We start from the raw sequence: 15,839 nt of genomic DNA, 5'->3' as shown, positions 1-15,839 counted from the left end.
GTCTCTGACGTGATGGATGCGCGTAGCGACCTATCGACGCTCCTTCCGTCGGCCGCCTCTAAACTTGGCTTCTGATTGGCCGTCCGGCTGTGCCGGGGGGTGGGCTCGTTAAGTAACCGTCAGAGTTGGTCGTGTGATAGTGTTCCTATGAAGTTTTGACGGGCGCAACAGTTTGTCGAGTCCGCTGTGAACGCCACAGAATCCCTGGGGACCTGCTGGATCTTTGTCGGCCGACTTCATTTCACTCCAACTTGACAGTCTTGTCTCTCAAACATCTGCTCGTTATCTCACTGCTCGCCGCACTTTACAACCGAAAGAGGCGCAAAACATGAGCACAGAAATCCCGGAGATCTTCAGAGCTCTTCTGGAGCATCCATTCACTCTCCCGAGCTTTGACGAAAATGGTAAGTGGCTGATGAGATCGGGAGGTGTTGCGCTGTTTGCTGAATATTCTATGCAAACATTTCCATAAACTGAGTTGCAAGTATATAGCCAAAGTCGACCGCAAAATATTGCGTAATCCCTGTCACATGAGTTGGGTTAACCCATTTAAACGCAAAGAAACAAACAAAAAATAGACATAAAACTGTTTTTACCGTATTGGTAATGAACATTAAACAAGATAGTTCCCGGTCGGGAATTGTGCCAGTGAGCGGAATGCAGAGATGTGATCCATGTGGCTTTTCTTAGAATTAAAAGGTGTGCAGAATTCACTCTGCACCCCTGTGTTGTCAAGACGTGTAGGCTGGGTGTCTAACGTCTAGAATACTCTCTAGCGCTTCAATCGAGTGAGGTGTTGACATGTTAAAAGAACAACAAATGTTTGAAGTTATTAAGCTGCCCTTGATATGGTCCACCGAACAATGGTTTGCTGATCTTCTGCCTCTAGCCTCCCTGTAACTAGTGCTCCTTTTAATGAATATACTAACTCTCAGCTTGATTATCAGCACACTAGGTGGCTGTTAAACTCAGTGTTTTGCCTCAGACGTAGCCCAACGTTCAGTGGAGGTGCAGAAAATGAGCCAATACCCTCAACGGCTGAGCAAAAACACTGTTGTAATTTGTGTGATATCTTATCAGTGCAGACTGACAAGTTCATTCAGTTATGTCCTTCATGGCACTTGTGCTCTGATATAACTCAAGGCGGGCCTGTTTCTGACACCTTCTTTCATGTCAGCGGTTAGTGTGCGTGAGTGTGGCCGTGCACATGCATGTGTTCTCTGATTCAATCACTAGATGGCCCTGTTTTCCATATCTGGAGCCCTCTCATTAACTTCTTATAGTGATGGTTAATGTTATCTTAGATGAGGATTTACTTCCTTATAACTTTACGTTGATAGTGTGATTTGCAGTTGGGGTTTGGAAGAGTTTAAATTTCAATACTGATGACAGAGCAGTCCTCATCCTCTATTCCATATTAGAATCTAAAAAAGACCTCCATCTCCACAAATGGGGCATTTATCAACTCATGGTTTTGAGTCCATTTGCAAAATGTGTTAATTTATGTCTTCCTGGTAAAATAGCAGCTTTATTCACACTTCTTTGGAAGGGTCAAAAAAACAAAAAAACAAGATGGTGATCTCAGAGGGCAGAAAACGAACCCATGGCTAGTAGTGTTGCTTGTAACCTCGAAGAAGCAACAGGCGTGTTTGTGTCTTGTGATGCAGAGGGCTGATTTTTTTTTTTTTTTAGCACTTGCCCTTTTAAAAAGTGGAGTAACCTCATTTCCAGGCTTGGGCCTAATAACTGATGAAAATAAAATCATTATAAAATACTTTTTGTATAATATGGAACTTTTGGTTCTTTTGAGTAACTTATTTTTGGTCATGGTTGGCGCAAACACGTGGAGTGAAAAATGAAGCGCATCCTTAACAGATAATGACATAATGGCATCTGTGGTTGATTTAAGGGCTGCAGAACTTGTAGAGGTCAAGAAGCGGCTACTTCATGCCAACATGCACCATTATCCAAAACTACAGTGAATGAGGCTTCTTACGTTTGTGCCATGTGTCCCCTGAGCCTAAAGCATTCAGTGGCTAAGAAGACGTAACACACGCTCTCAAGTGATTGCTATTATATTTTTAGACAGTGTGAACTGTAGGACTGGTTTAATGACATGTAATGTACGCACATGGAATTGACTACATAACACTGAGACGGAGAACCTATACAGACGTGTCTACGTAACACGTTTCTGCCCATTCACGTGTTTCAGATCAGCCAGGTTTGAATGGCCTGGTGTGGTCGTGTCTGCACCTGTTAATTTCAGTGTGTTTATGTCAAGCAGCAAGGTGAGAAGCTGCTGTCTTTGTCTGCAGGCTCACGCACGGCACATGCTGGTGACGTGAAGGTAGGAGTGGCTGGCCAGCCAACCCGGCACAACAGTGCTGGAAGAAAAGGAGACAATGCCGACAATCAACCACAGTGTCTTTTGAACTTTCAAAGATTAACAATGTATCCAAGGGTATAAACCTTCTTTCGCCCAATGACGGCTGGGATCGGCTCCAGCAAACCTCTGCAACCCGGAATGCAGGAGAAAGCAGGTCTTAAAGAATGAAAGAATAAAATGGAAAAACTATAGTACAAGAATAACAATTTCAATTGGAGATGATCTAAACAAATCATGTGCAGTCGTAGAAATGTTCAAATAAAGGGAAATATATGAAGTGCTGGGTTTAAAATTGCCTCATCTTGCATGAAGTGGTGCATTGTTTCCTGACTGTATGGTGCATAGTGGAAAACATTTTAAGATCATGGATACCTAAGCAAATGACTCAATAGGGTTCAAAGTTTGCACTCAGAATTTTGCATGCGTGCCCTTGAAAAATCCGACACACTTCGCAGTCTCACTTTACCTTGGACGTTTTGTCTCCATATATAACGAGGTGCTCAAAATAGGTTTTTATGTCACACATGCTCCTTAAGTCCCACGGCAGACAAATGTGCATTTACAACAGCATAAGAATAGAGAAAGTGCAAATAGAGCAGTTTTTCAGGCAAAAGATCAGGTAAAATGTATGTAACCCCCCACCACCACCACCACCGTCGGGGTGGTGGTGGTGGTGGTGGGGGGGTGTATACTCTTTATATTTTCGGATATGTACGTGACCGTGGCAGAGGGAAAACATGCACTTACTGCCCAAACAGTGTGAACTCATGCCTACGCCCGTCCACTGCAATTCACTGGATTGGACGGAATGAACCCGTTCACCCGCTAGCTGTGTTCGCACGGTGAGAAACCCATAAACATGCAGCCGCGCTATAGGACACACACACACACACGCACATACAAAGGAACACTCCGCACGTGTGTGTGCATGTGCGGAGTGTGTTGACGGAACATCACCCAGACGTGACGTTTTCGCCAAGCGACGTTTTGTTGTGAATAAAATAAATAAGCTTGAACCTGGAGAAAGTGGCAAGATCAATAAAGTTACCCGGCACGTTAGTTTATCGAACGCTTATCGCTTATTTAATCTTAATAAAGATGAAAACATATAAGTCGGTCAACCAATCAGCTTCCACCTAGTTGCGGCGCGACGCTCGCCATTCGCTCATTTCGCCTTGTCCCGCCCACTTCCTCCCCTTGTTCGATTAATATTCATGAAGCCGCGCTGCTGCTGATGAAGGTACTCCTTGTCCTGAACGCCGAAACTGTCCCGACCGTGACATTTCTTCCCCCCCCCGTCAGTCAGTGTGGGTTAGCAAGGCGACCAATTGTGGATATTTGGCAGCAGACTTAGCTTTTGGAAGTCTTTGAAAAGTGAAGAGCAAGAAAAAACAAGAGTCGGATATCTAGTGTTTTTCGACGGGACACCTGCGTCGTCGTGTCTAGTGCTTCTTTTTTTCCGGCTACTTCTCGGAGAACAACATGTCGGGGGAGCCAGTCATGATAACCGTGGAGACGGCCACCGGGGCCCACACCTCGTTCCCGGTGGTCCTCAAGAAAATCATGGAAATGCCACCGCCGAACATACTGGCCTGCGACGATGGTACGTAGAGTTCAGTTCGGTCCAGCACGACGAAAGCTGTTAGTTCGGGTTGCTGAGAACAAATTGATGGAGCAGCCGCGAAGAACGCCGACAACAGTGCGATTCTGAATGGGTTTTATTTTTTCCCCCTTTTTTTTCTTTTTTTTTTAAAACTCGTGTGCTGTTTTTTTTTCTCTCTCTATTTGACCCATTTTTATTGGTTCGTGTGGCTGAATTTTGCTCCGTCTTTGACACAAAATGGCGACATCTGCAGGATAAAACTGTTTGTACGGTGATCATTTAATCTGTTGCTGCTTTTCGTTCGTATAAATTGGTCAGTGAATAAATAAAGCACAAGGTTGTAAATGGAAGTGGTTCAGTTAAAAGGTCGAAGCTGCTCGCACATCACGAGTCTCAGCGGACCATCCAGGCTCTTCTGGACTCGTCCCGATTTAAAGCCACTTTTGTTGTCAGTAATCCTCCCGCTCTCAGCCAGAACAAGGTCATTTGTTGTTAAAATAAATACATGAAGTTGTGAAATAAATAAATACATTATGATTCATGATATATGATTGAAGGCGCTGGTCTCTGGCTTCTACGTGAAAACCCTGGAAACCTTCAATCGCAGTAGTTTTTTTGGTCTTATCCTTTATTGACATGTTGGTCTTTTTTTTTCTTCTTTTTTTAAAGTTAATATTCTAATAGATTGACTAGAACTGTGTTACAATGTAATAAATCTTGGTCCATTTAGAACCTAAAACCTTGTAACTTCTCCAGATGTTTTTGAGTAACTCTGCCACTTGTTTTTCATCAACTCTTGTGAAAAGTTCAATACTTTTAAGAGATAAAGCTGCTCCTGAAAAACATGTTTGGATTTGGTGTGTCTGAAAAAATGTTTAAAATGTCTAACTCATTGCACTGGGTGAATTGTAGAAGCCTTCCTCCTGACCTATCAGTGCCAGGCATACAGCAAATTCTTCGGGAGGATGTTTCTTTTTCTTAACGTCATCTGTCCTGCGTTTCAGACACCAGCAAGGAAAAGCTGGGAGATGGAGGTGACCTTGAGGGAGGAGGCAGCGATATGGGTCCCTCGGCCGCCCTAACCCCGGCCATCTGGGACAAAACAATCCCCTACGATGGTGAAAACTTCCACCTGGAGTACATGGACCTGGAGGAGTTTCTCATGGAGAACGGCATCCAAAACTTGCCAGACGAGGACTCCCCGAAGAGCAGCCCCGGAAAACCCGAGGTGAAGGCAGGCAAAGCCGATGTGGCCAAAGTGGCAAGCGTGCCCACTGTCGCCCTGCTGCCCATCGACGAACTGGACAACCCCAGGAAGGAAGTGGTGATCATCACCAGTAGTGACTCTGACATCGTCTGTGACGTCATTACAGGTGAGAGCCGCGACTGGGGGGCTGAACTTTATCACTTTGGCAAAGGCTAAACTTTGGTCTTTGAGTTAGAAAATGAAAATTGCTTGAACAAAATTTAAAAAAAAAAAAGATCCAAAACAATCTGACCTGGCCACATATATGTCCAAACTAGTTGTTGAGGCCTTCAGCACACAGCGCTGCAGGATGTGAGTGTGTCCTAAAACATGTGACAGCCTGAAATGGTTAATGGGGGGGGGAGTGTATGCCGGTGACCCTGCAGACTGAGGAATGTGCCGTCAGTAGCAACAGCAGTTGAAATGTGTTGAGCCACCAGAGCGGTTCCCCACCTCCACCAACACCATAAGGTGAACAAGAACAACAGCAGTGTGAAAAGCAGCCCAGGCCCACCGTAGTCTGTTTTACCTGTGAAACAATTGTAAAGAAGCAGGCAAAAAAAATAAAATAAAATACAAAGCACCAAACATCAGTTTTCTATCAGATTTTAAAAGTATTTCTCAAATACGGCGCGGCGCTCATTTCTATCGTCTGCCTGCTCAGAGGTCACAACGGAGGACAGAGCAACGCCTGAGCCCATCAGTCCAGATGAAGTGGAGGTGGAAATGAACTACGAACCCGACCCCACTGACCTAGTTCTCTCCAGTGTGCCGGGAGGTGAACTCTTTAACCCCCGCAAACACAAGTTCACCGAGGACGAGCTCAAGCCGCAGCCCATGATCAAAAAGGCCAAGAAGGTGTTTGTGCCAGATGAGCAGAAGGTACGTGATGGGAGGCAGTCGGTGTCATTTTAGCCTATCATTTTTTTTAATGAGTTTAAACGCTGGAAATGTAAATGTAGAAGAATATGTCAAGTTCAGTATCTTTAAATTTAAGATGTTTGTCTCTTTGCTGAGTGGCTCTTGTTACTCTGGCTGGTACAAACCCCAAACACTCCAGAAAAAAAACACTTTTCTTTTCTTTTGGGGCTGTAATTGCATCAGCCAGTTTCCCAGAACACTGCTGATGCAAAGGCACCTGATTTGCAGAGAACAAATTGAGTCATTTCCCCCAAAAGAACTTGAGACTCACAGTGACTCAGCAGTCTGGCGACATCTAAATTGTTGTTTTCCTCCTCCGGCGGTCCTCAACTCAAGCTGTGGGATTGTTGATATCACAAAGGCGCCTGGCTGTCTGCCATTTTAGACACTTTATCAGTATTTGGGCTCATTTGTTCATAAAAAAAAAAAGGTACTCATAGCAGTTGGTGCAGGTGACCCCAGACTGTGCTTTCATCAGCATGTAATCCACACGCACCGACCCGAGCCAGAACTGTGTGTGAAATCACAACACAGTCTTGTGTTTCTCTGACAATAGTGCCTCTTTGCCCTCCTCCCCCAGGACGAAAAGTACTGGCAGCGGAGGAAGAAGAACAACGTGGCTGCCAAGCGCTCCCGGGACGCCCGCAGGTTAAAGGAGAACCAGATCACCGTGAGAGCGGCGTTCCTGGAGCGCGAGAACACGGCGCTGAGGACCGAGGTGGCCGAGCTGCGCAAGGAGTGCGGCCGCTACAAGACAGTGGCGGGGCGCTACGAGGACAAGTTTGGACCCCTGTAAGGGAAACAGCATCAGATCAAACCCCAAAGTGCAATAGCCATAACTGTGCACGTCACACCAGGTTAGACGGTAACAAAACATCTACGATGGCACTGATCAGGCGGCGTGAAGCGGAGGAGATGGCTTGCTGTGCCAGTTCATCTGAGGGTATAGTCAGTTTGGGGTTGGGAAACAGTGTTGTTAAACATCAGCGTGAAACACTGTGACCATGTGATCATGTAAAAACATGTCAAGTCATAGATGCTTCTCCTTGTTACAAGTGGTAAAATCCACCTTACAAGAACAGAGGTGTTCTAAATATGCACATAAAGTTCAGCAAATATTGAAGTAGTTCCTGATTCAAGGCATTTATTCAAAGGTCCCATATTGTACACATTTTAGTCTATTTTTCCCACAGCGGAGTTAAAAAAAATGCAGATTGACAAATGAGAATGAGAACGGAGGAGAGTCTGCACTTCTATTCAATGTCTTCACCTTTTTAACGCTGACCTCTCCCTCCTCCCCCTTCTCCATCCTTGTGCTCTTCTCTTTCAAGTGTGGCACCGGAAGACCAATAGACAACTCTTGATTTATTCATTCATTATTTTTTTTTCCCAAATGAATAAATTATTCAAAGCCGTGGGGAAGATATGCGAAAAGTGCTAGACTTGAAGAAGAGGAGGAGGGGAGTTTGTGTAGAGGCAGAGCCTTTGCTGCCATGCAAAGACCCCAAAACATGTTGTCTTTTTTTCTTATTCCTTTTCTTGAAAGAATTCTAACACCATCCATGGACGTCAGTGGGTGCAAGAGAATGTTTTAAGTGCTTTTCCAGTGCGCCTCCTTTATGAAGTGTACTGTGATTGTTTTGTATGCTTTTGTGTCTGAGCTTTGGGATAAATTGTGATGTTCATTTTTTTTTTCAGTGTTCTTTTAGTTATCTTTTTTAAAAAAAAAGATAACTATCTATATATATAAAACGTAGATATCAAAGTAGCGTTTGCAATAGTTTGGATTGCTAATAAGTCATAAAAGTCATTGGGGCAAAACTGTTTTGCAGGTTGCTTTTAAACATTTGATCCACTCTGGAGTTTTCAGTGAGATTTTCGAGACCGACAAACGCTGAGATTTTGTGACATTTCTACTAACCGGCATCTTCAGGGGACTGTGGTGACGTGGCAGATCAAACAAGTGTGGCCATGTCTACCTCTCTCACTGTGCATGTGCTCATGGTCAGCCGTGCAGAGCTGCACGTCCAGGCCCTGCTCTCCACGTGTCGCGTCCGTTTGCGGACGCTGAGTGAGACCTCTGCCGCTACGGCTGCAGGCGGTCCGCACAGCGTCGCCCTCAGCCTCGTGTCCAAAGTGTCCAGGTGTCGTTCTTGTTGCATGTACTGCGAGTAGCTGTAGCGTTGCCTTTAAATGCAATCCAGGTTTTAGGACGACGTTCCTGCAGTCAGATTGTAAAATTTCTGGATATTTGAGCGCTTGCCATCGAAGGCTCCCTTCATCCATATCTGCGCTTCACATGCTGCTGCTGCTGCTACGTGAGTTATTAAAAGCAGCCAGATGTCACATCTTGGGCTTAGACTTAGAAACTGTTCTGCGGTGCACCGAGCAGGTGTGCATCCTCCAGGCCTCTTATCAACGAGGCGTTGTTGGAAAAACTACCAAAACAAAGCTGGGTTTTCAAATACTGTTGATGACATTTACAGAACATTATTATTACAAACTGTTGTTGGGGTGTCGGGCACTCAGACTCGTCTTTTCTTACCCACTGGAGTCGGTTCTTTCTGAGTCCTGTTTTTTTTTTTTTTTATCAGCAGGACGCCTCTAACCAGAGCTCGAAGCCATTTCAATGCAGTGAAATCTCTGTTTACAGCAGGGGCTGCGTGTCGTGTTTGTGCATGACGTCCCATTTCAAAGTTGTGGCTTCCCGCTCCCAGGACCTTTTGTACTGTCCATTACAAAGAAGGAGGACACTCTCCCCCTCTTTGTTCTTCAACTGCTGTGCTTCCATTCAAACACTAGATGGATTTTTCAACGTAAATCAACCTCAGTGTTGGATCCAGCTTCTTTCAATTCTTTCAAGGTCTGTGTCTGCTAATATATTGTAGTTCTTCTGACAAGATGAGTTCTATTATTTGCTTCAAAGAGATTTAGACGCTGAAAGTTTTCAGAACAAGTCAGTACCCTCTCAGAGGTCTCAGAAGTGCAATTTATAGACTTCCTCATGTAATTTTAACATGACTAGTGAGCTTCCTGACCTGTTTTAATAACTTCATATATCTTCAGTACAGTAATAAAGCACTGCATCTGCCTTATATCAAACAGGTCAATTGAATTTAAGATGGTGATTTTTTTTTTTATTCTTCCTGGATCAATCTTTGTATTTCTTTGTAAATAATCATGTTCGTATTTGTAGTGTGACCAGCTTTATGTGTCTTGTATATAAAGTATGTATAAATAAAGCCTTGTTGAGGAAGTCGTTTCTTGAGTTCTTCACACACACAGGGGTTCCAAACATATTTTTGTTTTGTTTTTATTTATAACACTTTAATAGTCATTTTACAGTGAAATCCTAGAAAACAGTTGATTGAGTTTTTAAACGAGGACAGCATCCATGCTGAAGTAATACATTACATTTTTATAAAGCAATAATAATTATACATTTTCTTTATAAAACACTTCTCATTATAAAATCTCAGAGTGCTACAGATAAAAACAAAATGAAGAAAAACAGTGTAAATCAACACAATTAGAACTTAACCATCACTCAGAGACGGAGAAGCGGTGAACAAATGCCAGCGTGCTCTCCTCTCATTTAACTTTCACACTCAAAAGCCTTTCTGAATAAGAACGTACAGTGAAGAGAGATGTAGTCATTGTGTTATTATTTTTGACTTTACAGACTAAGTGGCAAGTAATCCTAAATCTTCATCTAACAGTGGTTTTCAACCACTGTGCCGTGGCACACTAGTGTACCGCGAAGTAATGTCAGGGGTGCTGTAAAAAGAATAATAATAATCAAATTTTACTTAATTGGTTGTGAGCTTTAAAGAGCTTTATTAACAAGTCAAATCATGTTATTAAAAGTTCCAAAAAAAGAAGAAGAAAAAAATCTCTGCAGATCCAGTGAGCAGAAGTCGACAGTGGCTCCATCACCTCTTCTTGAAGCCGTACTTTTTCCTTTCATAGAACAGATCTGTTTTAGAGCTTCCCAAATTCACAATCTTGGGACAGCCGTCTCGCTGAGGAAAAGGAGAGGGGGAGGAAATATGTTTCAAATATGTTGTCCAACATGACAAGTCAATCGTGCTTCATGGGACTTACGTCTTTCTCCTGGATGGTGCACTCTTTGCAGTAGTAGGCATCAGACACTCCTGGTCCTCCGCAGATGACGCAGCGGCCCTGATAGGAGCCATAGTTACACTCGTCACAGATTCGCACCAGAGTGCACGGCCTCACGTAGGAGTCACAGATGACACATTTTCCATCACCTGGGAAGAAGAAAGCATTAAAAAGGGAAAATTAATCACACAAACAATTTATTGAAAAGAAATGTTAGTATGGTTCCTTATCCACAAACACATGCTAATTATCTGGAAAGATTTAAATAGTTTCAATCATATCAAGTAACATAAAAAGATGCATGTTACTGTTCAACATAATAATACTTTGGTGTTTAGGTCCCATATTAATCACAAGGCAGTTTGATTACAAACAGCAAAATCAGTTATTACTGTTCTTACACAGCAAACTATATTTTCATTCAACTTCAGTGGTTCCCCTGGACGTTTAATGGATCCACAAAACCTCAAGTGATCTTTAGAAAACAACATATGAAGGCCTACACGAACTACATCCACTTTGCGATGCAAAAAAAGGGTGGTGAAAAACAGAAGGAAACGTCAACAGTAACGAAACAAAAAACAGTAAATGTTTGCTTGTGTTAGAAAAGTCGAGTTCTCAATTATGTTGGGTGAAAGCACTTACATTTCTCACATACTCTCCCGATAGCTGAAACATGAAACAAAAATTAGATCAATGCATATGTTTCTGAACTACACCGTTTATTATCACATGGACTAGAGCGTATTTGTATAAATATGCAGATTTCTAAACCGAACAAAAAGACAATTTAAACTCGTGTCCCTGCCATGCTAGCATGGCTAACTGTAGGTATATTCCTTGAAAGCCATGCTGCTTTGATTAGCTGCTAGTTACTGGTGTCCCTGACAAAGACACGACGAGTGAGATCTATGTATTACAAAAGACAGTTTTAGAAAACTCGTGAAACCTACCGACACCAGCTTGTTTTCTGCAAAAGATCAAGTCCGGATGATGTTTAGCCATTGTAGACTAACGTATGGCCAACAAACCGGAAATGGTTCAATTTTACCTTTGACCGGAAAACTTTGCGTGATGAGTTATGATACTGCCACCTGGCGTCCACAAAAAGGCAAAAATTAACGTACGTATTTGAGATTTTATTACTTCAAATCTGTTTAACTTTTTTCTTTTTCATCCAACAAACGAGATGGGGTTTGTTTTTATTTTATTTTATTTACACTTGAATAGTCATTTTACAGTGAAATCCTCGAACGAGGACAGCATCCATGCTGAAGTAATACATTACATTTTTATAAAGCAATAATAATTATACATTATAAAACACTTTTCATTATAAAATCTCAGAGCGCTACAGATAAAAACAAAATGAAGAAAAACAGTGTAAATCAACACAGTTAGAACTTAATCATCACTCAGAGACGGAGAAGCGGTGAACAAATGCCAGCGTGCTCTCCTCTCATTTAACTTTCACACTCAAAAGCCTTTCTGAATAAGAACGTACAGTGAAGAGAGATGTAGTCATTGTGTTATTATTATGTAGACTGTAAGTGGCAAGTAATCCTAAACCTTCATCTAACAGTGGTTTTCAACCACTGTGCCGTGGCACACTAGTGTACCGTGAGATAATGTCAGGTGTGCTGTAAAAAGAATAATAATAATAATCAAATTTCACTTAATTCGTCAAAATAATTAATTAATTAAGAGACTATATTGTCACTATTAGGCTAAAAATGGTAATTTCATAATATGTTTGGTTGGTGGTGTGCCATGGGATTTTTTTCAATGTAATAAATGTGTTGTGGCTCAAAAAAGGTTGAAAAACACTAAATATTAAATGAAATAGATGAACCTCATTTGGTTCTGTCCAAATATGCTGAATGTGAAGAACCGTTAACTCATCAGCTTAGGCATCACGCAATAAGACGCCTCAAAAACTCTAATTTTTGTGTTTTTTCATTCCAATGACGCACTGAAGGCCGACAGGATGTTACAGGAAGAATTGAAAATTGCTGAATCACTATGATGAGGAGCTCTTGACAAATATGTCAGAAAAGGGAGTTTACTTGTGGTTGGTTGGAAAAAAAAAACTTGTGAGGGGAAAAAAAAAACACAACCTCTGTATGAACCCGAGAAATAAAGCACAAGGTTGGAAACGGAAGTGGTTCAGTTAAAAGGTCGAAGCTGCTCGCACATCACGAGTCTCAGCGGACCATCCAGGCTCTTCTGGACTCGTCCCGATTTAAAGCCACTTTTGTTGTCAGTAATCCTCCCGCTCTCAGCCAGAACAAGGTCATTTGTTGTTAAAATAAATACATGAAGTTGTGAAATAAATAAATACATTATGATTCATGATATATGATTGAAGGTGCTGGTCTCTGGCTTCTACGTGAAAACCCTGGAAACCTTCAATCGCAGTAGTTTTTTTGGTCTTATCCTTTATTGACATGTTGGTCTTTTTTTTCTTCTTTTTTTAAAGTTAATATTCTAATAAATTGACTAGAACTGTGTTACAATGTAATGAATCTTGGTCCAAGTAGAACCTAAAACCTTGTAACTTCTCCAGATGTTTTTGAGTAACTCTGCCACTTGTTTTTCATCAACTCTTGTGAAAAGTTCAATACTTTTAAGAGATAAAGCTGCTCCTGAAAAACAGGTGGAATGATTGAACACATATTGACTGAAAAGATAACTGATAACCTGTTTTCCTGTTCTACATATTTGGAAGCTGCTAACAGTAGCAGAAACCATCCAACACTTCTCATAGTAAATAATGAGTTCAAATGTTTTGTATTAAACACCATTTAATGAATTTCAAGAATGAATGCGGCCATGAATTTGATGTGACTCGTTATTGCATCGTGCAGTTTCTCTTGATCATGTGATCAGTTTGTTGTTTTAACATATATTTTAAAATATCTCTGTTCCCTATGTACATACACTCATATCACAGTGCAAGGATTAGCCTTATGGATCTAAGATCCAGGGAGAAAACATTTGAACTCATTATTTACTTTGAAAAGTGTTGGAAGGTTTCTGCTACTATGAGCTGCTTCCAAATATGTAGAGCAGGAAAACAGGTTATCAGTTATTTTTTTCTGTCTGAATCACAGTCAATATGTGTTCAGTTATTCAACCCTGTGGTGTTGCTGCTTTCTTTCCCCCTTTTTTTAAACTGTGTGTTTAAACAAGCTTATTGCAGACATTACTCTGAATAAAATGTCTGGAGATTCCTAGGGTTCATACAGAGGTTGTGTTTTTTCCCTCACAAAGTTTTTTTTTCTTTCCGGCCAACCACATGAGAACTAAAGTAAAGATGAAATTAGAATAAGTAAACCCTCCCTTTTGTGATGTATTTATCAAGAACTCCTCATCATAGTGATTCAAAGACGGTGAGCTTTTTCGTCTTTGCCATCAGATCTTGACAATGATTACTTGACAGAAAATGACATGTAATCCAAATGTATGCACAGATTTTGGCTTTTAAAGGCTGTGGCCTTAAACTTTTGATCAGCTAATGAACAGCCAATTTCAGTTAAATCGTTGTTTTCAACAAATTGCCTGCTCAATTTTTTTTTTTTTGCACTTTGAAGCCTTACTTAGAACCTTCTTTAGATCCAGCAGTGCAAAATGCAAATTCTTAAATGATCTTAATATTTTGATCAGGAGTGTATATATAGAAATTGAAAATTGCTAAATCACTATGATGAGGAGTTCCTGAGAAGAGAGAGAGAATGAGAGTGAGAGAGGGAGAGACAGAGAGAGAGAGAGAGAGAGAGAGAGAGAGAGAGAGCAGCCAATTGAATCTATAATTATTATATGAAAACGTTTTATGTTCTAAAACATCAATAATGTGTCAGCTGTCAATGTAAAACTACTGCTGTGAGATGACTCCACTGATTTGTTTTATGACTCTTAGTCAATTTACAGTAATTAAAATTCAAAATAGAGACAAAACCAGAACTATAAAACAAAAAGAGCTTTATTAACAAGTCAAATCATGTTATTAAAAGTTCCAAAAGAAGAAGAAGAAAAAAATCTCTGCAGATCCAGTGAGCAGAAGTCGACAGTGGCTCCATCACCTCTTCTTGAAGCCGTACTTTTTCCTTTCATAGAACAGATCTGTTTTAGAGCTTCCCAAATTCACAATCTTGGGACAGCCGTCTCGCTGAGGAAAAGGAGAGGGGGAGGAAATATGTTTCAAATATGTTGTCCAACATGACAAGTCAATCGTGCTTCATGGGACTTACGTCTTTCTCCTGGATGGTGCACTCTTTGCAGTAGTAGGCATCAGACACTCCTGGTCCTCCGCAGATGACGCAGCGGCCCTGATAGGAGCCATAGTTACACTCGTCACAGATTCGCACCAGAGTGCACGGCCTCACGTAGGAGTCACAGATGACACATTTTCCATCACCTGGGAAGAAGAAAGCATTAAAAAGGGAAAATTAATCACACAAACAATTTATTGAAAAGAAATGTTAGTATGGTTCCTTATCCACAAACAATCTGGAAAGATTTAAATAGTTTCAATCATATCAAGTAACATAAAAAGATGCATGTTACTGTTCAACATAATAATACTTTGGTGTTTAGGTCCCATATTAATCACAAGGCAGTTTGATTTCAAACAGCAAAATCAGTTATTACTGTTCTTACACGGCAAACTATATTTTCATTCAACTTCAGTGGTTCCCCTGGACGTTTAATGGATCCACAAAACCTCAAGTGATCTTTAGAAAACAACATATGCGATGCAAAAAAAAGGGTGGTGAAAAACAGAAGGAAACGTCAACAGTAACGAAACAAAAAACAGTAAATGTTTGCTTGTGTTAGAAAAGTCGAGTTCTCAATTATGTTGGGTGAAAGCACTTACATTTCTCACATAGTCTCCCGATAGCTGAAACATGAAACAAAAATTAGATCAATGCATATGTTTCTGAACTACACAGTTTATTATCACATGGACTAGAGCGTATTTGTATAAATATGCAGATTTCTAAACCGAACAAAAAGACAATTTAAACTCGTGTCCCTGCCATGCTAGCATGGCTAACTGTAGGTATATTCCTTGAAAGCCATGCTGCTTTGATTAGCTGCTAGTTACTGGTGTCCCTGACAAAGACACGACGAGTGAGATCTATGTATTACAAAAGACAGTTTTAGAAAACTCGTGAAACCTACCGACACCAGCTTGTTTTCTGCAAAAGATCAAGTCCGGATGATGTTTAGCCATTGTAGGCTAACGTATTTGCGCGATGAGTTATGATACTGCCACCTGGCGTCCACAAAAAGGCAAAAATTAACGTAAGTATTTAAGATTTTATTACTTCAAATTTTCAAAACTTTTTTTTTTTTTATCCAACAAACGAGTACATACATCGACTAATTATTGGTACGTAGTGTGGCTGTTGTGTAGCTAGCTACGTGGTAATTCATTTTTGAACTTAAAATTAAACGTCCTTCTATCCTGATAGTTGTAGAAATTTGGTCGAGTGTAAAAGTGTAAAAAAAAATGCGTATTAAAATTTCAACTTCTGACAAAATTAACTTTAGAA

At 41.1% G+C, this 15,839-nt stretch overlaps 3 protein-coding genes and 1 long non-coding RNA gene across 6 annotated transcripts; 1 reads left to right on the top strand and 3 right to left on the bottom strand.

Moving 5' to 3' along the window:
- The first annotated feature begins 132 nt into the window (after positions 1–132).
- On the top strand, positions 133–9,419 carry tefa (TEF transcription factor, PAR bZIP family member a). Of its 2 annotated transcripts, none has more exons than XM_076034778.1 (5): positions 133–404; positions 4,997–5,365; positions 5,903–6,120; positions 6,740–6,951; positions 7,491–9,419. In XM_076034778.1, the coding sequence occupies exons 1-5, from the start codon at positions 329–331 to the stop codon at positions 7,510–7,512; spliced, it is 897 nt and encodes a 298-aa protein (XP_075890893.1). In that variant the 5' UTR covers positions 133–328; the 3' UTR covers positions 7,513–9,419. The 2 variants fall into 2 exon arrangements, with proteins under 2 accessions (XP_075890893.1, XP_075890892.1); XM_076034777.1 differs by lacking the exon at positions 133–404 and adding an exon at positions 3,670–3,992.
- On the bottom strand, positions 2,092–3,087 carry LOC142893843 (uncharacterized). The gene is made up of 2 exons (XR_012927754.1): positions 2,473–3,087; positions 2,092–2,387 (listed from the first exon to the last, which is right to left on the bottom strand). It is a non-coding gene; the product is annotated as an uncharacterized LOC142893843 (long non-coding RNA).
- Positions 8,755–11,389, bottom strand: LOC142893842 (PHD finger-like domain-containing protein 5A). 2 transcript variants are annotated; one of them, XM_076034779.1, is made up of 4 exons: positions 11,235–11,389; positions 10,927–10,950; positions 10,264–10,430; positions 8,755–10,181 (listed from the first exon to the last, which is right to left on the bottom strand). In XM_076034779.1, exons 1-4 carry the CDS (start codon positions 11,284–11,286, stop codon positions 10,092–10,094), a joined length of 333 nt encoding a protein of 110 aa, XP_075890894.1. In that variant the 5' UTR covers positions 11,287–11,389; the 3' UTR covers positions 8,755–10,091. The 2 variants fall into 2 exon arrangements, with proteins under 2 accessions (XP_075890894.1, XP_075890895.1); XM_076034780.1 differs by lacking the exon at positions 10,927–10,950 and having other exon boundaries at positions 11,235–11,312.
- A 2,856-nt stretch (positions 11,390–14,245) lies between these two features.
- phf5a (PHD finger protein 5A) lies at positions 14,246–15,578 on the bottom strand. Its single transcript, XM_076034775.1, has 4 exons — positions 15,466–15,578; positions 15,158–15,181; positions 14,532–14,698; positions 14,246–14,449 (listed from the first exon to the last, which is right to left on the bottom strand). Exons 1-4 carry the CDS (start codon positions 15,515–15,517, stop codon positions 14,360–14,362), a joined length of 333 nt encoding a protein of 110 aa, XP_075890890.1. The 5' UTR covers positions 15,518–15,578; the 3' UTR covers positions 14,246–14,359.
- Between the last annotated feature and the right edge of the window lie 261 nt (positions 15,579–15,839).

Source organism: Nelusetta ayraudi, unplaced genomic scaffold, assembly GCF_046127955.1.
Source record: "Nelusetta ayraudi isolate G7.1 ecotype Tasmania unplaced genomic scaffold, CSIRO-AGI_Nayr_v1 ptg000042l, whole genome shotgun sequence".
Classification (NCBI taxonomy): domain Eukaryota; kingdom Metazoa; phylum Chordata; class Actinopteri; order Tetraodontiformes; family Monacanthidae; genus Nelusetta; species Nelusetta ayraudi.
Note: the sequence above shows the minus strand (reverse complement) of the source record. Positions and strands in the feature narration are given on the sequence as shown.